At 42.1% G+C, this 24,841-nt stretch overlaps 1 protein-coding gene across 1 annotated transcript in view; it reads right to left on the reverse strand.

Annotated features, from left to right (window-relative positions):
* Positions 1-289: 289 nt before the first annotated feature.
* Positions 290-24,841, reverse strand: part of LOC124170797 — a 41,263-nt gene continuing 16,711 nt past the window's right edge. Inside the window, exons 2-3 of the mRNA XM_046549797.1 lie at positions 16,947-17,018; positions 290-3,099 (exon numbers count right to left, since the gene is read on the reverse strand). Of these exons, the coding sequence (XP_046405753.1) occupies positions 290-3,099; positions 16,947-17,018 (2,882 nt within the window). The remainder of the gene's footprint in view (positions 3,100-16,946; positions 17,019-24,841) is intronic.

The following is a 24,841-nucleotide window of genomic DNA, read 5'->3' on the forward strand; positions in this document are numbered from 1 at the left end:
AATAAACTACTTTCCTGGACGTATGACATATTTTTTCTCTTACGAGCATTGGCAGTCACTTCGGAAGAGTACGTCGCTGGCATTTTTCAGACATACGAACCAGAAGATAATATTATAAGCGCCAGACGTTGAGTTTCGGCCGGCATTGCCATTGCCACCCGTATAGACCAATGTATCGTTATACTCAGAAATGAAGTAATGCGTAATATGTGAAAAAAAACGTAAAAAAAAAGTCCTGCGTAAATTTCAACAGCACCAATATCGGCAGGTCGAACTTTATTAGCCATCGTCACTTCAATGGACCTTTGAGAGAGGACCTCAGAAGCGAACTTTGTGATCCTTGTTTTTTAGGTATCACCATGACAACAGAGAGCGCAAGCAAGAGGACCACAAACGACACTCCGACAGCAGGGGCGACGAAGAGAACCCACTGGGTGGCTCCAACATCCACCTCTCCGTTGGTGGGGTTCGACCTTCCTTCGCAACGCTCGTCCAGCGGGAGTCCAGTGAAGTTCGTCTGGGGGCAGTCGATAGACCCATCACATATCGCCGTCGAGGAGAGGCAAGAGATGCCGTCTGGGCACTCGAAATCACAGTCAGGGTTGTCACGCATCTCCTCTTTCTCCCGGACCACGCCCCCTTTCTTCATCCGCCTCACCACGATCAGCTTCTTAGGAAAGATCTCGCCCCATCTCAAAGCGAAACGGATTCCGGCCTTTGAATACTGCGACCAGAGCTCAATCGAGGCATAGCGCCTTTGCACACCCGCCGGCCAGGGCCGACCCCAGTCCGGCGGCAGTATCTCCATCAGCGAAGTGGCGTTCTCCCTGCAGAGTACGACTTCGCCCTCGGCCACCGAGTTGTCGCCGAAGAACCTGATCGTTACTCTGTTCAGATGGCAGTCCGATGGGAGGAACAAGTACTGGAGCTTCAGTATCGCTTGCCTTCCCGGAGTGACCTGTATCGACCAGGAACAGTGCAAGGGTCCGTCCGCTTCGGCGTCGTCGGAATCGGTAGCATCCAAAAACGGAGGGAATCTGATCACTCCGTGATGTCCAGATTGAGACAACTCGGAGGAGTCTCCACAGCCGGAATCGGCCCTTTGGAAGTGATAAAGACCCTCGAATCTGTAGATGGAAAGATCTGCGTGTGCGGAAGACGAGATCCGGTGAAGCTGCAGTCGGAGTCGCATCTCGTTCACACTGGAGTAGAACACGAACGGGTGGTCGTGCTTGTCGAAGAACTTTGATGCCCTTATGCATCCCAGTGGCCTCGATGAATGGTGATGACCACCGTCCATTATATATATCACGTCATCCGTGATAGGAAAGTCCTCGCTATCGCAGGAAGTGATGGTGGTGGATCTGTTGCTGCCAAATGTCACTTTGTGAAATTCAAGCTTAACCCTCTCACCCGCTCTACCGATAAAACGGGCGTAGCAGTCAACAGAGCCACGCGTATCTGCCATCATCGAGCCGCTTTCATCTCTATTGCTTTCATTTTTATCAAAGTTAAAATAGCTATCTGTGGTCGCTAGGAGCAGCGGAATCCTATCTGCTAACAGTGAGAATGGACCCGAACTACTATCCTCGCTTCGCACCAACATCTGGCAACCACCAGAACCGACGAGCATTTGGTTTCCCATGCTCTTCTCCTCCAAGAACGCGTAAGACACGGTGAAAACGAACTGACGCCCGTCGAAAGACCCACCCTCACTATGGAACACTAATCGCACTACATCACTTTGGGACACGTAAGGTTCTGACGGTGAGAGGGAATTTCCATACGAGGGAAGATGTTTCGCTTTCTTTCCCATGGAATTGTTCGAAGAATCCCTCACCATCCCCTTCAGTCTCTTCTTAGTTGTCCGTTCACCAGTACAATACGAACCCACGAGATCGCCGCTATCGTAAAGCGTGAGGCGATCAAAATCACAAGTGTTTCCTTTCGCTTGGAAGAAAGACAAGTATATGCGCACTTTCTGCCCCACCTTGCCCTCAATGAGATAAGTGCACTCGGTACCCGGAGGATACCAGTGGCCGGGAGAGTGAAATTCACCTTGGAAACCTTCCTTCATCGCCGTAAACTTCCAGAAACACCCAGATAACGGCATTACCTCGCCGACACGTGGTCGTGGGCTCGGCCTGACTATTCCCACTGTCAAATAAAAACCGTCATGGTCCATCGACCCGTGTGGTGATGAATGGAACTCGACAATGACGGATCGGCCCCTAGCGACTACGGACGGGAAGAGGCCCTTCCCACAGAACCTAGCGATCTCCTCCGATTCCGATGAGGAAGTGCCCTCCAGCCAATCCCTGACTGCCACGTAATCACCGGGGCACGCATCCACCGCGACTTCTTCGGATTGTTCCCCGCTCCGCCTACGCCGCCAACCCCTGGGCCTCTGCAGGTGACGCACTTCCGGTGTCCCGACGTCGAACACGTCGAAATACTGCCCACCCACCGCTATCCTTCCTCCCATCTCGGACATCTCGTTGTAAATGACCTTGTGGCGACAGGTCACGTTCCTCGGATAGAACCCTGGGTATCCCGGAGATGTTATGTCACAAGGGCCGCGGCAGTTCAGGAAAATCCGGTCGCAGTAGGCTTTTTCATTGGACACCGGTGATCCAGGTTGCAGTAGGGCGAGTTCTTTGTGCCGCTCTATGGCAAGGCTGTGCGGTAACACCGAGATGGCGGCTTCGAAGCGGGTCTCCGGTACGAATTCTTCGGCGTGGAACTCGATGAGTAGCGGGCCGAACCTCGCTGGCGAGAGGAAGAAGCGCCGTGGACTGGGATTGTGCGATGCGCGAGTGGTGAAGGAAGAGAGCAGGTTGCCGCAGTAGGAGCCCACTTGGTCTGGCGGTCGTCCAGCGTCGGCGATGCGCAGATATGCGGCGGATGAGCAGGGGTCGACGGGGGCCTCGGACGAGACGGTGGGAATGTTGAAGTGGCGGAAGGCGATCTCGAAGATGTCTTGTGTGCCGATTGTGGAAGGAGCCAGGCGGTATACGCAGTGGATCAGCTTTCCCCTGTTGCTTAACGTGAGTCGAGGACTGCCGATGGTCTTGGAGGTGCGAATGGTCTTATTACAGCCTGCGAAAGAAAAGAAAATGATATCCATAAATAAACGACAACAATCAATATTTGAACAAGCAAGCAATCAAAACAAGCAATTTTTGAGCGTAAGTTAGAACATAATTGACGTAATGATGATAGTACATTCACGCTTGCTCTATTCCATAAATTCCTTATTATTTACCGTCATTCCTTGGTGCTACCGGTGAACTCATTGGATATGCATTTTGTATTTCACCACAGTATTATCACACTCATTGATACCATGTATGGCTTGTATCTCTATGTTTTTGGAGATGCAAAATATTGGCAAACCTTGCAATGCTTTGAATAGATGACAACTTTTTCAATTATATATTTTTTATAATTTATCGCCTCTTTTAATTTTCAACAAATTAGCGCGTAAGTCGTATTGTTTGATTTACGTAAGCCTCAGTAGGAATACTTTGTATCATTGATGCTACGAGTAAGACGTCAATACGCTATCACTTTAAATGGGTATTTTATTATCAAATCATTTATTTCTTGCCTCATTCCTTCCGCGTTGGTATTTTTGTCTGCTAACGGGCTCTTCATGTACTTGAATGCAGCCCAAATGAATTGTCCCATCTTTTCGTAGTCTGCTTTCGGTACCCAGAAATTCCCACTCCTCGTCTGAGGGGAGACCTTTTTGAGGCGCGATATTCCCATCTTCTGCACTTTCTATTCTCTGTCACACTCAGGGGGACTCCACCCACTCGTATCTTTCCCCTACCCTCCATCTTCGCGACGGAGCCATGGACAAACTTTTGGCCATGGTCCACCTATCGCAATATTATGCACGTAGGCTAGATAAACGGGCGAGCTCAGCATTAAATTCAATAATCAATGAAAAAGTAGCGTGAAAAATGGGAAAACACTGGATTTCTTATGTTGCAGACAAATGGCCTGCGTCGACGACTGCCTTGATGTGAGTGCAATTTTCATTCTCATGATGATAGGATTGCGATTTCCACGATTGTTGTTAATTAAAATCCATATAGCATTATAGGAAGCCATAGCATTCATGAGTAGATTTCACTATCGCATCGCTTCACTCACTAACGCTCTTCAAGCTATAAATTTAGTCTCCATATGGTGAACCCCTCAGGTTGCCTTCTGTGGCTGACGTGCTCAATTCAAAGCGTTGATAAACCCACATTTGCTGGATGATGCTCATTCTATTCGCGGGAGTCGCACTGACAGACACTGAACAGCATCTATCACCCCCCAAGATCTGAAATCACATCGGTAGACTGAAATGTTGTAATACGCATCATATTTTCGAGACTATGCGCGGACGCCATTGTGTTTATTTCGTCCTGACCAGTCAACGTGTGGATGGAGTGGGGAGCAGATTATATCTCCCCGTTATGAGTGGAGAATCGCTCAGGAAGAAGGAATAACGTGATTTCAAGGAGGAAAACTAATGAACATTATGTCACACTCAGCGGCTTTCTGCGAAACATAAGTAGAGGGCGAGATATTTGGATTCACATGAGAGAGAGGGCCTAAAAGATGAGATTCAACGAAGAATTTGCGGAGGATGTACCTCTTTAATATAGGTATAGTGATCAAAGAGAATGGGAATGACTGCGAAAAATGGGAAGCCATACACCAATTATTGAAAGAGGGAACAGAGTCCTCCTCCAAGCCTCCGAAGACGAATGAGGAAAAGGAGAGGAGGATATAATGTATATTTTCCGGCATTGCATGAAATTTTTTAGCACTATTCAGATTGCATATTTTTCAAATATTTTATTAACTACGCAGAACTTATGATCTGGTTGTCATGGTAGTCTATAGAAAATAGACCATCATTCCTCCGAAATTGACATTCGTATTGCTAAAAGAAAAGTTGGGGCTTATCGAGCCCATCGCTTCTTGATTATGTCCTGACCCCATCTCCTCCTAAGCCATACTTTATTCCATGAAAGACGAGGAGCAAATAACGAATTACGAAATTTCTTTCGAAATGCTTTTATGTAGGATAAGTTTCATTTGAAATATCACGGCGTATGACTGCATTTTAATAAGCATTGGATGTAGCGAACTTTTCTTTTGTGTTTTGTTAAGTTTTTCTATTGCTGCAGACGCTCATGTGCCAAAGTCAACTCGTACTTTTAATTTGCATTTACAAGACAGTCCCATAATTTTCCTTATAATTGGTAATGGCCCAAGTTTAGAAATATATCGTTTAACAGCCGTCAGATGTCCTAAATTGAGAAACTCTATCCCGTACATCGTGTCCCTTAAACACTTGAGTTATGATTCCTGAATTCCATCTTAACGGTGGTAGATGGTCAATCTGGACAAGTTCCTTTAAGGAAAATAATTTTTTTAATAAAAAGACGGTATAGTTAAAGAGGTTAGGGGTTAAATTTAGGAGTGGTGAGAAGAATAAATGGGAGAGACCCAGGATTTCCCAGCTGGGGGTGCAGAGGATTAGGGACTAAAGGTTGGGACTAGAGAAAGGGTGGTGGGGGCTTGGGAAGGCGCTAGTAGTACTGGTGAAGAAGAGGTCAGGGCTTAAGAGGGATTGAGTTTGGCGGGGGAGTGTGAAGGGCACCCCAGTCCGGGGATAAGTAGTGGAGGGTATGGAGGGTCGCAAGAGAAGGTCGAAGATAAAGGGATGAAATACGGCCGAAGGAAGAAGGGCAGGGATGATTACTATCTGTGGAAACTTGTGGGGGGGTGCTATATGGCGGTAGGCAAAGAGGGACAGTGTACGTAGGGGCATTGTTGATGGGGGAAGTGAGAATTTAGTGGAGTGGGTTGTGCTTTGGAATAGTTTATTTGGGGTTTCATGTATGTCGGAGGGGAGTGCAAGAGAGGGGGGTGTAAGGGGAAGAGATGATGAGTACGCAGGAGTGAGACAAGGGCTTATGTTAGGCGCCCACAGGGAAGTTGACCCGCCACCTCGTAGGTGGTGTATGGCAGTTGGACCGAGGGGAGGCATCCAGACAAAGGGGAGATAGATCTACGTCGATGCGTATACGAAATGGGTGGAAATGTAGAGATATCGGAACGAAAGACTCGGAGAGGGGAAAATCGCAGTTTCAAAAATCTAAATCTTAGCTTCAAGAAACAGTATTATTAAAATAAGACATTGCAATATTTCCACTGAGTTTTATTATTACACAACGCGTTTCGTCGTTACAAACAACATTATCAAGTGTTTGTAACGACGAAACGCGTTGTGTAATAATAAAATTCAGTGGAAATATTGCAATGTCTTATTTTAATAATATTTTAAGAACTTCCACTATATCGTGCCCAACATCATACAAGATATTCAAGAAACAGGTTGAAAAAATAGAAAATGATAGCGAGATTTTGGTGGATTCTGTACAAACAGGTAGGTACTTTTTACAAGGATTTGATTGGAATCTCATCCATATAAATAGGAAGAGCGCTGCGAGACGGGAATGAATACATAGGAATGAAAATGGTTAGGATGAGGAAATGGGGGAGGATGAGAAAGTGAGAAAGAATATGGGGAGTGGGAGAGAGGTTTAAGAATTGAGGAAAGGTAAAGATGAGGAGATATACAACGCTGCAGCTTCGCATATCTTTCTCAACCTCATGAGGCGGAAGAAATCGTGGATCAGAGACACCCTCGGGATCGCTTATTCGGAATGGAAAGAACTCAAGGAATGGAAGAGGTGGGGAAGTGGAGGCGTAAAGGAGGAGGAAAGAGAAGAGGTGGGGTTTAAAGTGGTTGGTTTAATAGAAGATGCTCTTCCTCGCACACCCATCTCCTTTCTTTATCGCAATTTCATTTCACTGATTTGACTCTCCCCTCATTTATTAAGATTAACCCCTTGCACGAAAGTTCGTGACGAGTCTAGCTCGTCATGAACTTTCGACGCCAAACCGAGCGATGACGAGTGTATCTCGTCATCGGATGTACATAATTTTATCACTATTTAGAGGAATAATATAATTATTTTGAAAGCTTAGCAATGTTAAAACATTCATAGCATATGTGAATAATTAATATTTCATGAAACGTGATGAATTGGAAGTATTATAATGATTTTATTCGAGAAGCGTTAGCCGTGTTCTCCATGTTTAATAATCACATTTTATTTCACGGTTCTACGTTGATTACAAATTACAAAATTATCATTGCATTACCTACCGTTTGAAAAAGAACCACAAAAAAAATAAATAGAGAATAGGAGTACGATATTCGGAAAATAAATCGAAGTGGAAGTGGTTGATAATCGTCGTCTGGCATTCCAGCCTCTTTCCCTTTTCTTTGCGTTTAAATCAATCCATTTCAACTCACCCAGGCCATGTTGCTCTTAACATTTTTAACTGTCCTCATTATTTTATCAAGGGTTCAAGTAGACAATCAAAAAACATAATTTGAAATAATTTACAAGCCATACATTTTTTGGCAGCCATTTTAAAAGGGCGGATGGGCAAATTATGATGAAAAACGTGGTTGGTTTAATTTCGAAGCTATTTTAAAATATATCAGAAAAATTTATAAACCGGTGTGTCCATCGTGAAAAGAACTTTTGAAAAACATTTCTTAAATTTTTTTATCATAAAAGACAGATAGTCAAAATCTTTCCGTAAAAACTCGGAAAAAATTTGTCAATACTAACTTTTTACCCCATAAATTTTTATGAAGGAAATGAGACTCACTGATAAAATGCTATTTCTGAGTTGAATACTTAAAAAACTACTTGTAGTGTAAGTGTAAGTACTGATAATGCACTCCTTTTTTTTCTAGAGCTTGTAAAACAATGCCAATAGCCTTTTTTGGTCGATTTTCGCATCTCAATAACTAAAAAGGGACTGAATGAAAACAAGTGAAAATTTTACAGAATGTTTTCATAATAAATATCTCACAAAAAAATTATGACTGAGACGCCACTACATTTAAAGTAGTGGAGCAGTGAATTTCAATAAAAATGCAACCACTTTACATGCTCCTGCAGGGCAAACAAGGGCTCATTCAGTGCAAGTTAGCACACAGGGTCTTGATTAAATAATTACTATAACAATTAGTTCTGCTCAAACTCATAAAATTACATTTTAAATAACATTTATAATGAAAATATATTTAAAAATAGAAATAATTTGTATGGTCTGCATCGTGACTGCCATCTGCAGTAACCACAACGCACTTGCTGGAGTAAGCTGCAGTACAAAATGTTTACAAGAGATGGCGGTCACGATACCGACCATGCAAGAGACGTTTAAAAGGTATAACGCGTACTTGAAGTGTGCTTGCGTGTTGCAATGTACCAGAGAACCCGCATGCTTTTGGTGATGCTTCTCCGAAACGCAAGCGCAGGGAACAGAAGTGGGGACTCCAAGGAAGAGAGACGGGTTTAAGGAGGAAAAGGATGGGAAAGAGAAAAAGAAGAAGACGTCGCGATGCAGGGAATCAAGAAATGGCTCACCTGCCCACTTGGCGATCGTGTCTCGCTGAGGGATTACAGCGATCGCCGTGGGCAACGAGAATAATGAAAGTAAACACGAAGAAACCAAATAAATCATTCGTGCCGCTATATAGGAGAAGAATGCAATCAGACGAACGAGGCTTTGCTGAACATTTTCGCCGAAAGAGTACATGCGGTGCTGCTTCATACATTCGTGGATCCTAAATTTGCATGTGGAAACCTGTAAGTCTGAGCGTTGGGACAGAAATACTGACGGGAGATCGATGGAACGAGTTAAAGCAGTCACGCGTAAGAACATCTGTGCCAGTACAGCGGTATTTTCAACTCTCGCAGAAGTTTAGTTAGTTCCAAAGATCATATTTTCCTAATATTATGCTTTAATTTAATAACTAAGAAAGTTTTATGGGCCCACTGTTGACCAGTAGAAAAAAGCAGCATTCATGATAGTTAAAAGTTTTCAAAAAAGCACAGAGAGCTATCTAATGACACGATGTTTCCGATTGATCAAATCATTAGACCCTTTTAAATATCTAGGCTGCATGCCCGAGTATCGCATTAGCTCTTCTGCCTTCTCACAAATCATCACTCCATCTCCATGATGACTCCCTCATCTTCTTCCTCCACCCACCCCTTCGCCACTACGTCATGGTCATATACGACGCCCTGTGTTTCGTCGGGAAAAAGCGATCGTTCCGCCCCTTCGACGGGAGAGCAATTTATGAATTATTTCGGCAACCACCATAGCATGAAGACGTGCGGATAGTCTCAACCCAGCAATGATAGAATAAGTAATAAGCAACGGAGTAAGAAGAGAGTGGTATCAATCCACCCTCTATGCCGAAGGGAGTGGAATTCGATATATGTAGCCACCGCCATTTCGAGGACATTAAAACGAGAGACGCGACCAACTATACGCCAATTGTATAAAATTCATTGTTCCCTTGCAGCTCCCCTTATTGAGCAATAAACTCGAAAAAATAAAATTAATAAAATGTCACGGCAACCTAGCGTGTCTAAATTGCCCGGTACAACCACGAGCCTTGCAAGAGTCTCGGGGAGGTAACACGTTAAGAGAAGAGAGAGGTTAAAGAATATTTCTATTGCATGATATAATTCTCATATTCTTTTATTTAAAACACCCCTCCATATAAGTTATAATTTTAATTTAGAGGATCATGGCAAACTTAATAAAAATTACAGCATATTTAACATTGGAAAAGTAGGAATGTTTGAGTTTTACGCCACCGTTTTGGCGCATGACGTAATCCAGTCGGTGCGGTAATCAGATTGCGGGATCGTTTTGCTTCGGTAAACATCGTTTCATTCCGTCGTTGAATCGGTAATCGGACGCATCGCGGAGATTTGAGGATTGACGTGCGAATGAATGTTGCTCCGCTTTTCGAACGGTTTCCGGATATTTGCATTCTCTCTTTCTCTATCTTCGTGATTTCCTTGCAGTGAACACCGTAGAAGTTGTTGGGGAGAATGGCAAACACAAAACGGAAAGCAAAAACAGCGCATCAATTTTCTCGTAGAAGCGGAGAACAGCAATACAATTATATTACTCACACGGAGTAGTAAGTAATCGATTCTTTTTAACAATCCGTTTAACGAAAGGGAGACATAGGGATGGAAAGAATGGTGGAAACGTAAACATGAGTTTCTTGTTCAAGTATTCGGTTTGGAGGCACAAAAGGAAGTGAAGGATAGATCTGAAGAAAGAAAGCAGTGGAGAGATGGTGGGAGACGGGAGGATTGGGATTTCTGGAGAGAATAGAAGAATATGAATAATGAATGCTAAACGAGATAAGGGAGCCTATTGGAGGACTCGACACTGGAGAAGTATCGATGAATAAATAGTGAATCTACTTGAAGAAACATATAATTCTTCGTTAAAACTTTCGCGGGAACTCGTCATGTTTAATAAAAGCTCTTGGGCTACGTCGCCGGGTCAATGTTTGGGTAATCCAAACGTTTCCCGACCGATGCGACCGACCCAGCATCCCAGAGAATCCCTTGAGACAGCAACCAGTATCGGTCGGGAACGTTGGAACCACCAAAAAATTGACGCGGCGACATAGCCCAAAAGCTTTTATTCTACTTGAAGAAACATAGTTGGAGGGAAGATAAATCAGGTGGAATCAGATGAAGTCAAGCCGAAAAATTGGAAGGAAAGAGATTTCGCTGAAATAGATGAGTGTTACGATGAGTTAGAAGAGAATGAATTGTAATCTTATAAGAAATCATATTCATCGCTGGAAAATAGCTGCTTGGCTACAACTTGGTGTTAACATGTTACAATAAAATTCAAGAAAATCATATTGACGACTAATCTTCACATGAACGTGATATTAATTGAGTTTTTTATTCTAGAAATTTGTAATATGCGATATTTCTATGCTCACCGTCAGCATTGTACCTCTACCTAAAAATTATAGCCAGTAATCGTTTCAGATTATAAATCATTTGTCACAGTTAGCATTATTCATTATATTTTTTATGCTTTTATTCAAAATTTTAGCTTTGAATGTGGTTCACTTTTTGAGGCTTCAAAGGTTATTTTTCCAAAAATTAGATTTCGATGTTGGAATACTTTCCCAAAAATGCCGTTTGCATTTTTTATTTAAAATCAAAAATCAAATTTGATTAGGATAAAATGTATGTGTGATTTCTCCACTAATGTATCACTAGAATATAATTTTTTGAAATTAATTTCACTGTTTTCTTTACTTCAGTGGAAAAGGGCTTGAGTTAGGGCTATTCCTATCTGAGTAAATGATGAATCGTATATCATTATTTGATGTTTGTATTTTTTTCTCTATTGCCTCCTATTCATGATTTTTCAGACTTTCTTATTGGAATGATGAAGATATTTTCTCATTCACCCGACGCAACGAGAAGGATGGAATATTTCCCCTCTTAAAGTGGCACCATGTCGTAGAAAGATGTTCCCTGTGCTCGTGACGAGCAATGCCCAAGTAAAGGCGGAGTAATTCTGACTGCAATGGAGACGGAAACCAAATAGGTGGTCTAAAAGTTTTACGAGGGGCAGAGGAGAGCCCGACAGATTTTAGAGGAGAAATATAGGAGGGGGCGCGGGAGGAAGAGAAGGAGATGTTAAGCTGTTGACTCGGCGATCTTAGAGCTCGGCGAGAGTAGCGGACGAAGGGTTATTATTGGGAGCGATTGAAGATGATGGGAAAACCAAGGACAGCCGTCGATGGGATAATGTGGTTTGCGAGGGAGATTATGGCGACTGTTCAAGTGAGGAAACGGAGGTTGTTTCGGCGGAGGGGGTTGTTCGTAAGATGGAACGGCCAGACTTTCTGGGAAGGCAGGCGAGACAGCGGAAGGGTGCGAGATAGGGGGTATTCTGGGGTATTCCGTGGAGGCAGGCAGACATCGAAGGGTTTGGCAGTAAGGAAGGGGTAATGCCATCCTTTTATCACCTCGGCCCGGCCCAGAGGCCGCACAAGACCCTTGAGGGCAGAGAGAGGAGACAACTGCAAAGTGGAGCGCTAAGCGATGCAAGTCGATAGGATGTTGTGCTGTTGACTTGGCGGACTTCTGGAGATCTGCTGGAAAAGGTTATTATGTCAAGAGATTGGAGATGGTGGGAAAAGTATGGAGAAAAAAATGCTTTCTCCGGAATCCTTTTATCACGACGACTCCGCTGACGGACGACCCTTTTCTACAACTGCTCTGCCCTCGCTTGCATCTCTCAGTTAAGGGATGAAGGATCTCAGGTAAACACTCCTCCTTCTCGCCTCCTCTTATTTTCCTTCTCAGTCGAGCACTAGCAGTGGTCAGCGGAGGGGGGGGGGGGTTTCGGGGATAAAACCCCTCCAGAGCTCAGAGAAATTTTTTAGTTAAATCCATTTTACTAAATTGCCATAACATTACTTGTAGAATAGTGTAAGGATTTATAAAATATCCCTCTGAAAGCCGTAAAACTCACCATTTTGAACCATATATCTGAAAACTTTTCTGGGGAGGGGCCCACACCTCCTGGTTATCCTGGCGGGTATTCCAAACCCCAGGACACCCCAGTATTAGTTGTGCCTAAAACCCCTCCTAACCTTAATTCCTAGCCGCTACCCTGAGCATTACTACTTTTATTTACGTTTCATGCGAAGATGAACTGAGGGAGTATGCAAGAGAAAGATAAGATTGGTGGGATGGGAATACTGCTGGGCGGGAATGATCTAAAAGGAAAGGGGCAACCAGGTGAACTTAAATAGGCAAGGCAAATAAGAGAATAACGATTGCACATAATACCGCGTTTAAATTACTTTTCTCATTGGCCACTATAATGTCGTTGAATTCGGGGTACGAGACAAGACCCTAGTGTGATTTTCTCTGGTCTCCTCCCTCGTCTCACTCACTGCCTTCCATCCATTCCTCCGAAGGGCCAATTTCTCCCGTTGCGTCGTTTGGGTGGTGGAAGGGGATGAGGGATCCGATTATTTTAAATGGTGAGCTAACGAGGAAACTTCACATCACCCCTGACACGCGTAAGTTCTCTTCTCCAAGCAACGAACTCAGGTTAGGCAAGAGGCTGATAGGGATCGTAAAATTAACATTTTATTCAAATTCATATCGTCATATTGTACCTGTTTTCGAATAAAATTTCGAATAGAAGTATGTAGTGAAATGAAACATGATTTTGCTAGCATATTTTTATTTCACGTATTGAATGGAAGGTGACCATCATAGTATAATCTCTCACTCGCCGGTTACTTCCCATTTCCGAAACAGTAATTGTGTTCAATCGTCCCTGAATTTTTTCCTGCTAATGGGCTAAGATAGGCCTGTTTCATCCCATATCTGTGAATCAACGAATCGGGAGGTAAGCAGCCAAATACAGCTTATAGAGAAACATCCTTTCTCGCTAGTATCAGCAGACGAGGCGAGCTCGCATTCGGCCGACGCTCATCGTCAGCAGTGGAGTCTAAAATTTTTTAGATCGTTCTATAATTTAGGAATTCTAACGATTTAAATGTTTTATTACTATAAAGTAGAGTGAATGATGACTATTTAACTTGTTTAGTTGAAATATTGTGTTAAAATATTTTTTGTCAATTAAAGAAAAACGAATATATGTACTCACAATCCATGTACAGTGGCGGAAAAAAATAACGCAAAGCTCTTTGGCTTGTAAAAGCGGCCAATTTAGGAATTACACGAAGACGTCCGTCTTCCAAAATTTCACTCTCTCGTACAACCGGGAATTTTAAAAGCTATATCGATGGCTAAGTTCTAACAACACGTATCTCAAATTCGGCCGGTTTGAGACAGGTATCTTAAACAAAATGCAATAAAATTTAAAAAAATAAAATACAAGCAAAACAAGTCTTTGAAGTAAAATATGATGCTTTCCCGGCGAAAATATTCGAAAAAGATTCTTCGGGCTTCCAGCCGGGTAGTCTCCCTCCATTTTGCCGACGCGACATTCCGTTTTCGTTTGATGATGGAATCTGACTCGTGTTCCGAAACGTCGGCAGAATGGAGGAAGACCACCCGGCTGGAAGCCCGAATAGCCTTTTTCGAAAAAAAACTCTTTGTTTGCAAATGAATGTTTCTTTTTCAGTTTTATGAACCTTTGGTTTTTAATTTCAGTGTACAAGTAAAAAAAAATAATCGTTTTTTTGCTCTTCTGAAAAGTATCTATTTTTGAGATACGTGTTGTTAGAACTTAGCGATCGATATGCCCCTTACACCCGGGAAATAATCACATATACCTGTATTTTCGCACTGTGGCAACGCGCAAAAGATCCAACTACATATTTTCAAGTATGCTTCGCACACGTCTCATCTAGAATGGACTTCACACTCGTCGGGAAATCTGTGAACACGCCCGACATATTGGGAATTGCATTTTTTCACGCTTATTCATGTGTAGAAATTCGACTCCTATCTAGCATAACCGTTAGGGCAGTTGACCCTGGAGTGAATTTTGATTACCTTTTCTGCGTAGTCCAGCCCCACTTCATAGTATGAAGTTGTTCACTTCATATGTAATGAAGTTCATACCACCTAACATTAGCTGCATGTGCGATGTGTCACGGCCAACGAACGTGGTACCAACGGAGACTGTATGCGGAAAAGTATGGGTAGCTGGCGACAGGGCATGACGGGAATGCTATTGAGAGGAAGATTGCTGCTTAGGGCTGTACAAGGGGAGAAATAGAGGTGGTTTAGGCGAAGGAGGTGGTTTAGGCAAGGGGAGAAATGGAGGTGGTTTAGGAAAGTCTTTAAGGAAGAAAGATCAAGCGGCCAGGCTCATTTCATCAGGAAGGTAGGAGACACAGGGAGGTGGAGCGGGGAATTCCAAGGAGACGGGATGATAGTAGGGATGTTGGGAGAAGGCAGAATGAGATATTCGAGAAAGGGAGGAGAGATGCTTTCCCAGAATCCTTTTATAACAGCAACTTGTTTAATTTACGACTACTTTCAACAGTATCTTTGGTCTCGAATGGGGTTGACGTCGCATCTCTTTGTTTAGGGCTGAATGAAATTCGGTCCTATTTTCTCTCTCTTGCCTCTTAATTTCTTCGACCTTCTTAATTTCTTCCTGAGTTTACCTCTACCACTTTTCCTTACTCTTCTTGCCAATAGAGAGTGGGAGATAGAGAGAGAGAAATATATGAGAGGAATAAGGGAACTGCTGGGCGGGAAGGATTTTTAATGGTAGACGAACTGAAAAGGAAAAGCAGATGGAACTTTAAGCGCAAAGGTCGCCCTTAAATTACTATTTTCGTTGCCCACAAAAGTTCTCGATTTTTCAGAACATGGAAAATCGAACCCCGGCTTTCCTTGATCCCTGCTACTTACAAAAATTCCAAAAACGTGCGTTAATTATCGATAGTTAAATTTAGTTCATAACATGATTTAGATTATGAAATGTATACCAAGAACTAATCAATTGTGTGATGACTGGGATTGAATGGCAGCAGGTGAGGTACTCTGATGGAATGCCACCTACCGAGTGATTTTTTGCCAATAAATCCTAAAAGTTGTTAATATTTGTGCATTATAAACGCTCAGAGAATTATGAAGTTGGAGGGAAGGGATAGAGGGATAGAGGAAGAGGCAGCAATGAGGTCCAGGGGTAGATTCAGATCAATATGATTTAAGCAGAAAGGGGAGAGAACAATAAGTAAATGACCAAAAGACCCATAAGTTCATGCGAGTGTTGTCACGATGCATGTCACTCTTCCGTGTTAAGGAACTGACCAATTCAGAGTAGATAGGGAGGGCTTTCAATTCTTATAATATTGACTAGAATGTTGCATCTCATATTTACTACATTGTTTTCGTATTATATTTTGGTTGGAAGTATTTTCACCGACTTATTTGGCTTGATATTATTCACCGTTAACTTTCAATAAAAATGAAACGCTTGAGCTGAATTTGGGAAAAAAGGCAATGGTTATATCAGTTTATTTTATCAATGGCTGTCCATATTTATCACCTAAATAAAAGAGTTTTTCTTTGATGGCGATTTATTCACTTTCTGCTTGTTCCTGAAAAGATACCTCGTAAAATGTTTCGAAAGAGCACGATTCCAATATACTTCCTCGTTTTTCATGGAGTGTTTGAATGTGAGAGAGAGACAATCGATCCAGACTTTACTTTTCGTATGTCGTCTGTGTAGACCTTGAGTGCTTTCTGCATCCAAGAGAAAAGCGCGCTGCTCGCAGCTCAGATAGAATTTTCGAGCCCACGTTGTCCAGCATTCTCTCCATGCCTCTCCTGCAGAGAATTTCATTTTGCCGCACAAAATCTTACTTTGAAGATGCGTATGCGCATTTTAATCTCTCAATTCAAATTTATTGTTTTCTGCAGCGAAATGTTTATTTGATTCATGCTTACTTAGCCATTTCAATTTTTTGATTTTCCAAATACATAACTTTGCATAAAAAGTTTACATTACTGTTATTTATGGGAATACAGAAAAACGTTTTAACGGATTTTATACATACATACTTTTTGAGATGGTCTTTGTTCTTTATTTAAAATTTTGCTAATATTTATCAATAAATACATTTTTGCTTACATATTCATGTATCCTAAATCGAATCAGTCTAAGCTGAGGAAAATCTTATTTCTACGTTGCTGAGAAAATAACAGTGACTTTCTTAATGTTTTGAAATAATATGATATAAATAATGGAGCAGACTTTGATATTTATCTTTCGATTCGAAACAATGGCAAAGAAGGGTTTTTATTGCGCAAAGCTTAAAGATACCTGTATTTATTCACTTTCTCAGTTCAGGAATTTGTCTTTTTCTTTGTCATTTGAATTATTTGCCGGCTATTAAGTAAATACGGTATCCAAAATATATGAGTTATGTGCAGATCTTAGAATTCCGTTACAAGAAGCCATTTTTTCCTTAAAAAATAAATGATCTGGCTTCTCACTTTCCGAACCGCCCACCCGAACCACTCGACCTGCTTGCTGTTGCTCCACCTGACTCGGCTGCTGCTTGTGAGCTAAAGGGAAAAGTTGGCCACACCACTGTGAGGGAGAGAGTACTTTGAGTCTGGGAGAGTGAGTTGCAATGGGAAAAAGGATCCAGACCACTTGAGGGGAAACGGGAAGGGAGGGAAACACTGTGAGCGAGAGAGAGGAGTACCCTTCGAGGAGGATCGTCTGGGAAAAATGTTTTCTCGCGGCAGGGAGATGAGGTCTACGTGGCGGTGGGAGGGTGTCTCCCTTCTCTTGAAGGATGGACACAAGGGCTAAGTGACTGTCTGGCTGGAGGCAGGGGGCGGCGTGGGTGGCGAGAGGAAGGTGGGAGAGGTTGAAGAGGCAGTGGAGAAAGGAGTATGCAGTGGGTGGAAAGTTTAATGGCGGGCGTTGCGGCGGCCAGAAGCCGTGGAGACATGTCTTCCCAAGTAGGCTTCCGCGAAGATTTCGACGATAGACAGCGATGCTTCCGGGTTTCCTTCCACGTTTATCCATTTTGCTGGACAATATTTCGCCAAAATTTCAGTTGGCTTCCTCAGGTCCACTGAGGTGTCGATGCAAAAATTTGATCGTCTTTATATACACCTTATTTGGCACCTATTTTGTGGGGGTGCACCCTGATTGGTGGAGATCTTGGAAGACCCGTTTCCATACGCTGGAGAGAGTGTAGCCGTCTCCACGGTTGGAGTTCTTGGGTGTTTCTCTATTTCAATTGCCTCCCTGATGTTCTTTGGGTAATAGCGAACTTTTTTATTCAAAAGAGGCGTTGCTGAAGTCAATATTGAGGGTTGGTCCACTCCATCGGTGTTCTGTCACCGCTGACTGGCTGAATTGTCTATTTCTTACGGCCTTTCTGTGTTTTTGGACTCAGTGCTCTTGGACTCAGTGCTTTCAGTGCTCTTGAAGTCTGGCCGATGTAGTAATCACCGCAGCTGCATTTAATCTGATATACTCCTCCACAAATGTCTTTAGTGTGGTGGTCTTTCGTGTTGACGAGGATGTTCGCCATTTTGGTGACGCTTTTGAATCTGGTCATGATGTTATATTTCTGGAGGGCTCTCGCGATCTTTTCCGTGGTACCAGTGACCTAGGGAAGGATAGCGTGTTCTCTCGCCTTTTCTGTAGTAGGGCTCTCTTTTTATGTCCTATTCGGAGCAATCAGCTGCTGTTTTCGTTCCATCTTGAGGATTATCTTCAGGATGTTTTCTTTTTCCGACGAGTCTGTAAATTTCAAGAATTATACGACGAGCGGAGTTTTTCACAGAGTTATTCTCTCCTTCAGTCACTCTTATTCTTGGCAGTTGCGCTCCAAAATTCGACCGCTTCAGTCATCAAAGCGATCGACACATTCATTTTCCGAATGTATCGATGTTTTTCAAGGGTTTATAACAATGAACAGGAGACACTCAGGACATCGAGACACGCGCAGTTTCGGTCCATTGCCCCCCGCGTTCATTTACACCCCGCTCCGTCTCCTTCGTGAGGCTAGATTGGGAGGAAAGTGACAGGAGGGAAGTTTGCGTTCTCAGGGCTGGCATCGCCAGGCCATGTTTGCAGGCAAATTTGTGATCGCGCCACTGATACCACGGCTTATCAAGTCTGCCGAGGAAAATTAGGTGTAAATGGAGTGTAGATGTGATGTTATTGGTACAAGAGATCACGCAAAGGTGAAAGTTGAGATTGAGGGCATGCCTTAACGAGAGATGTGAGATTATGCGGCGAGCAATTAGCGAGGCATAAGAGGAAGTGATACGGGGTCCATTTTCGAGAGTTGCATCAGTTCAGTAGAAATTGCTTTCATCGTTGCACATGGGTTAAAAATTAAATTCACCTGAAATTGAATTATTAGTAATCAAACGAACATTATCACGAACATTATCTTAGAAAGCAACTTATGAAATGTTGTTTATCATAGTCGTACGATAGCTAAGGAGGGAGTTACGATCTATGCTATATTCTCTGATACTTATTTGGTTTAACCTAAGTTTATGAATAATATGACCTGCCATTAAAGCTAAATTTTCTAATACCCGAATCTCACAGAATCATTATTGCGGGTATACTTACATACAAACGGTCACTGTACCCGCGGAGGTGATGGGGACATTTCAAAACGAGAGTTATATAAACGGGAATGATATAAAAGGCTTCAGAAAGGGATAGGCAAAGTAAAGTATGAGGATATATAATGAAACTTTAATTTGAATAGAATATATATGTTCATTTTCTGCTAAGTAGTAATATGGACGCATAATTTCATTCTGACGCTCTTCTGGGAATATATATTCATTCGCTGAATGCATGTCCCTTTTATCTCCATGCTCTTTTGAGAGATCAATCGGTGCTCTTATTCATATATTGTGGTTGTATGTAATAATTGACTTGACAGTTTATACTTTGTTGCCATTTCGCATAGAGAGATGATTTTTTTTAGATCTTATTACAAATTAGATAATGCATGATGATTGCTTTTTTGCTCAACCTCCAAAACAGAGACATCGGAGGTAATGCTGCATGGTTTTATAGGTGGGTGCGAGGACAGAAATGACCACATTTTCGCGAATCAACCGACTAAATGGCTAAAAAGGACGGCCAATATTCTCTTATGCTCAGCCAAGGTTTGAAAGTGCGTGGGGTGATTTAATGCGCTATTAGCTCAAACTCCGCGGGTTGGGGAAACAAAACAAATGACGAAAACGCATAAGTAATGAATATGAAGTGCCCCACGCATTCACCAGCCTCATTCATTTTCAACGCCAGCGGAGAGCGTTTCGCATTTTTTTTAGACCGTGGAATCCATATTTCATCAACGTATGATACGCACGAGAGCGCACGCACACGCAATCTCACACACACGCACATGCGCAAGTGAACGAATTAACGCAAACAAACGGGAGAACTCGTTCGTGAGACAAGGATAAAAAAGGAGAGTAATCGTTATGATATTTCTCAGCTGGAAACACATGGGGAACATTAAACCGTTTTGACTGGGGAAGCGATCGGCACAAGAAAAATAAACATAAATTTAAGAATGATAACTAGCGCATGCAAATTTAGAAATTTCATTTGTCGAGAGCATTGGGTTTTAATTTATGTTTATATTTCTTCTGCCGATCGCTTCCCCAGTCAAAACGTGTTAATGCTCCCCATGTGTTTCAAGCTGAGAAATCTCATTACGATTGTTCCCCTTTTTTTATTCTTGTTTCATAAGTTCACATTAGTGGCTATTGCATCGCCATCTGCCGATTACATCCAGTGTTCTTAAAGTAAATCCTTTTCGCGAAAACATTAATTTAATTAATTTTTTAGCTATTAAAAAAAAATGGAGATCCAGGGAAGCAACTTGGGACGTAGCTGCAAAATTCCTTTATGGCTTAAAGGTTCAATGCAAAGATGGCGGTCGAAAATCTTTGCATTGAGTTTTCTTTGAAGTTTGATTTTCTCTCGGTGGAGAATGGATTCTTAAGAGTTTCATCATATTTGGAATTGATTTTGTTTTTTTTTCTTCTGATATCCAAGATTTTGGTAGATGGTAGATTAGCTATTAGCGCTTTTGATGCTGCATCATACACGAAAACAAAAGTAGAACAAGATAAACTTGTACATTTTATTTTGAATATCAGCGGCACAAAATTTTCTAACATTTAGAATGGCTTCAATTGAGATATATTCCCAAAATCAGGGGAAAAGACCTTGCTCTTAATTAGACACTTAACCTTTATCTTACCAGGATAAATTATATTAATTAAATAGTATTTGTCAACAATTTTATTTTCTCATACTTTAATTGTTGTCTATATTTTTTTCAAAGTGATTTAATCGTGTTTACATAATATTTGGAGAACATTATGATTTGGAAAAGTATATTTAACCTGATTTACTTCCAAAACTTTGACTGTGACTATTCCTCATACGATTGGCTATCTCGCATACTCTCCTATCCGTGTGATCCAGTGTAAAGGTTCACTTCACCTCCACTTATATTTACTCAGCAAAAATAACGAAGACAAGCAGAGGAATTAATCTTCACTCAGTTCTGAATTTACAACCCGACCCCAACTTTTCTGCGATGGATTAATTTTAGCACTCGACGCTAGCTTTCCAGTTATAATCCATCTAGGGTCGATGTTACCCTGGAGCTCTCGCGGCTTTCCAATGCCATTTTACACTACTTTCGCCTTCTAGTCCCGGAAATATCATCACTCATGGCATCTATGTTTCGTGCACCTGTGGCCTTTGTCAATAAATGTGAAACACATACGAACAAACACAAGCAGTGGAAACTTTCTATATCTCCCGTTAATAATTAACAGTATGCCCAGATCATTCAAGATAAATTTGTTTTTTTCGTCTTTCCCATTGAATATGCGTTTATGAGCAAGTTTTTTGAACATAAGTATTACATGGTGTCCGAATCAATCAATCTTAATCAATCTGAAATTTTAGTATAGTTTTCACATTCAATGAAATGAACTCATATAATCACTCAACGAGTCGTTTCGAAGTTGTTTATTTGTAAATAAAAACGTAAGGCTGCCTTATCGAAAAACTTTGATAACTACTAGCGATTCATATTTCTATGACATTGATATGCGACTGTCTCTTTTGCTTAGATTTGGGAGTACCTATTTGCGCGTTAAGTGACTGATGATCATTGACGAAGACGTAGCAACGGAGACTGAATATAATAATAATAAAAGTGCAGATAATTGTTGTGTTGGGTGACTTGAGTAGGAATGGTGCAGCTTTAGGACGATGCGGAATGAAAGAGGTTTTTAAAATCATGAATAACTGTGAGGGAGTGTCTCGGTCTCCTCCGTAAGGGCTTTTCGCATCCTGCCTTCTTACTCCACATAGAATATTGCTGTTAAATACTTTGTGAATCAGTTTAAATGGTCGCACGTGATATTGTTATAAGAAAATTTCCTTATCAATCATTTCCTTACGGGGCCGCACGGCTCCCATAACTATTAATCCGCATGGATCTGGATTTTATCTAGAAATTAGATATAAAAATGATTGCAGAGCACAACTTGGAGATGGTTTTATACATTCATTATGTAATTTATAATGATTCTTATGAATTTCTGCGATTATTTAGAATTATTCCTGTAAATTTTCCGTATTAATTATTGTGACCGAACGACGATTTAGATGTTTGCGGTCAATATATTATAACTGCTTTGAAGCTGGAATTTCATTTTCATTCATTGATTACTTGTTCCTACCAAGTAATGTACATTAACAACTCAATTTAAAAAATTAAAACCTTCGTGGGTAACCCTAAATTCCTTTTAAATAGTGTAACAGGGAGGAGAGGTAGTTCCTAAATTCACTGTGCAATATGATGTCAATTTCTGATAGTTTTAGTAACTCCTAAAACATGAATTTCTTCGCAGAATGACATCTTTGTAGCTTATGGTCACTCAGAGTTTCTCTTAACTAAAAAAATAGGAAAAACGGAAAGTAGAGAACGAACTGTCGGTAGGTACTTTCAGGTGGCCACTTTGGTAGTGACACTCCCCGGTCGCAAAAAAAAGCCCCAATCCAAGGGATTACGACGCGATGTGTCCTTCACGAAGTGGTTTTCTCCGGACACAGAATAGGAATCTTAAAAATTCTTACCGAGTACGGAGACATTCTCTCTCTGATACAGGAGGAGCCAGCCACCAGACTACTCATGCTCTCAAAATACCCCCTGAGTACGAGGACACCGTGAATGGATATGGGAGTCGTCTTTGTTCTGCGTAGCTAGAAGATATGCACGGGGGGCGTTTTAATTGGCGGAGACGACGACGCAAAAAGCCGTACTCAGAGGGTCGAAATTCATTTCCATTCTATCACGGTGAATAGCAAAATTAAGCTATCCTTGAAAGGTTCTGGGAGATATTGTGAGGATAAAGAGTTGAAGAGATAGGTTGAGAAAAAGGTAGAGATGAGGAAGTCTGGCGGACAAAGGCAAAATTTGAAATTGTTCTTCGTTAGAAATGGAAGAGCGCTTAATTAGCTCCCTTACTTCTCGTTCAATTTTAGCAGTCGGGTCCTTCTTCAATTTTTCGTACGTCGGATCCTCCAATAGTGACTTAATCTTGGCCTGGTAATCCTTTCTGTTGATGACGACCGTGGAATTCCCTTTGTCGGCTCCCATAATGATGATGTCACGATTGGATTTCAGGTCGTCCAGCGCTCGTCTTTGGTCCAAAGGTAGGTTGGGACGTGGAGGCTTAGACTTCGTCAAAACGTTGGCGACATCTTGCCGAACAAGGTTATTCGCTAGATAAGAAGAGTCTGCTCGTCGCTCAAGGACAGGGGTGAGAGTTCTGCTGACGTCAACTCCGCCCTCCTCCCCCACTACTCTGGTGGATGGGGGAGGTGGACGAGTATATTAATTGACCACCAATTTCCGTAATTTCATTCTTCGCCTGATGATGCGTCCTGCAACGGTCGCGAAAGCTTGCACGACAAAGCGCAACACGCAGCTGCACCCGGAAGCCGTTATCAACGATGCCCCTCGCTGCGAAAACCTACGTTCAAAGCTCTCCATATTTTTGATTTTTCCATAAAGGCGTCTAAAAGGATATCGATGGCTAAGTTCTAACAACACGTATCTCAAAATTTGGCCGGTTTGACACAGGTATCTTATACAAAGTGTAATAACCTTAAAAAATATAATTCAGGTTTAATAATGAATTTTAGGTTTTTAATTTTAGCGTACTATTAGAATAAAATAATCGTTTTTTTGGTCTCCTGAAAAATTGCAATTTTCGAGATACGTGTTGTTAGAACTTGGCCATCGATATTGTGTTTGGAAAGAAATTATTTGTGTTGCCTTAAAAAAAAACTTAGCGGGTTAGGGTCAATTAGCCTTGAAAGGCGCGAGATGAAAATATTTTATAGTTTCCTCCTATATATTCAGACACCCGCATTACTTTTGTGCAAAGCGGGTTCACCAAATAATATATAGCAGGATACTTCAAAAGGCTTTAGTCTCTCCTGAGGCCGCCGCTATGAGCCCCTGGAGACCTGTTTCGAAATTAGTGGGAACTGTTTTCGCTTTCATTAGAGTGTGATAAAGAATGTTCGCAGGCTTTCCCGGCGTATAGAATCGTGAAAGGATAATCGGGCATTCCACTGGGTCAGGTTCTCCAACTCCATCTCGGCCGACGTTTCGATCAACGAGTACATCAATCAGTCATCAATCATCAAAAAGTTTCAATCAGGGCATGAGCCCTGCCCATTTTCATACCCTGATGGAGATGCACAACTCGTTTTTTTGCTCTCATGAAAAGTTGCCCAAGCCCTGCCCATTTTCATGCCCTAATGACTATGGACAACTCGTTCATCGAAACGTCGGCCGAGATGGAGTTGGAGAACCTGACCCGATGGAAATCCCGAGTAACTTTCCACAATTAGAGCGTGATGTAGTGCAGTGCGATGGGGCGTTTGGTGAAGTGGTGAATTTAGGGATCCAAGCGTGTTCGATGGGTAAGGAAGCCGCGGGCGATGATAATTCTCCCTTGAGTTTTTATATTTTTCGGCCGACACGACGAATGCGTGGTCGCAGTTAGTGGATGAAAGGGGTGAAAGGAAGAGGTATTGATGGGTCTACGAAGGGCAAAAGAGAAATAAATGAAGTTCGCGGCATGAACCGTGTATGGAATCCAGTGATAAACGAGTGATCACAATCGGAGACAAGGTTGTAGCGCGCAGCGGAAAAAACAAAGTTGGGTTGGAACGGTGTTTGAGGGATATCGTCGTATAAAACGGGCCGTCGCGTCGGATGATGCCAGGTACACTAATCACGGGATGTGGACATGGGAATTGTAAGCGAGAACGATCGACAGCC

This window comes from Ischnura elegans, chromosome 1 (genome assembly GCF_921293095.1).
Source record: "Ischnura elegans chromosome 1, ioIscEleg1.1, whole genome shotgun sequence".
NCBI lineage: Eukaryota > Metazoa > Arthropoda > Insecta > Odonata > Coenagrionidae > Ischnura > Ischnura elegans.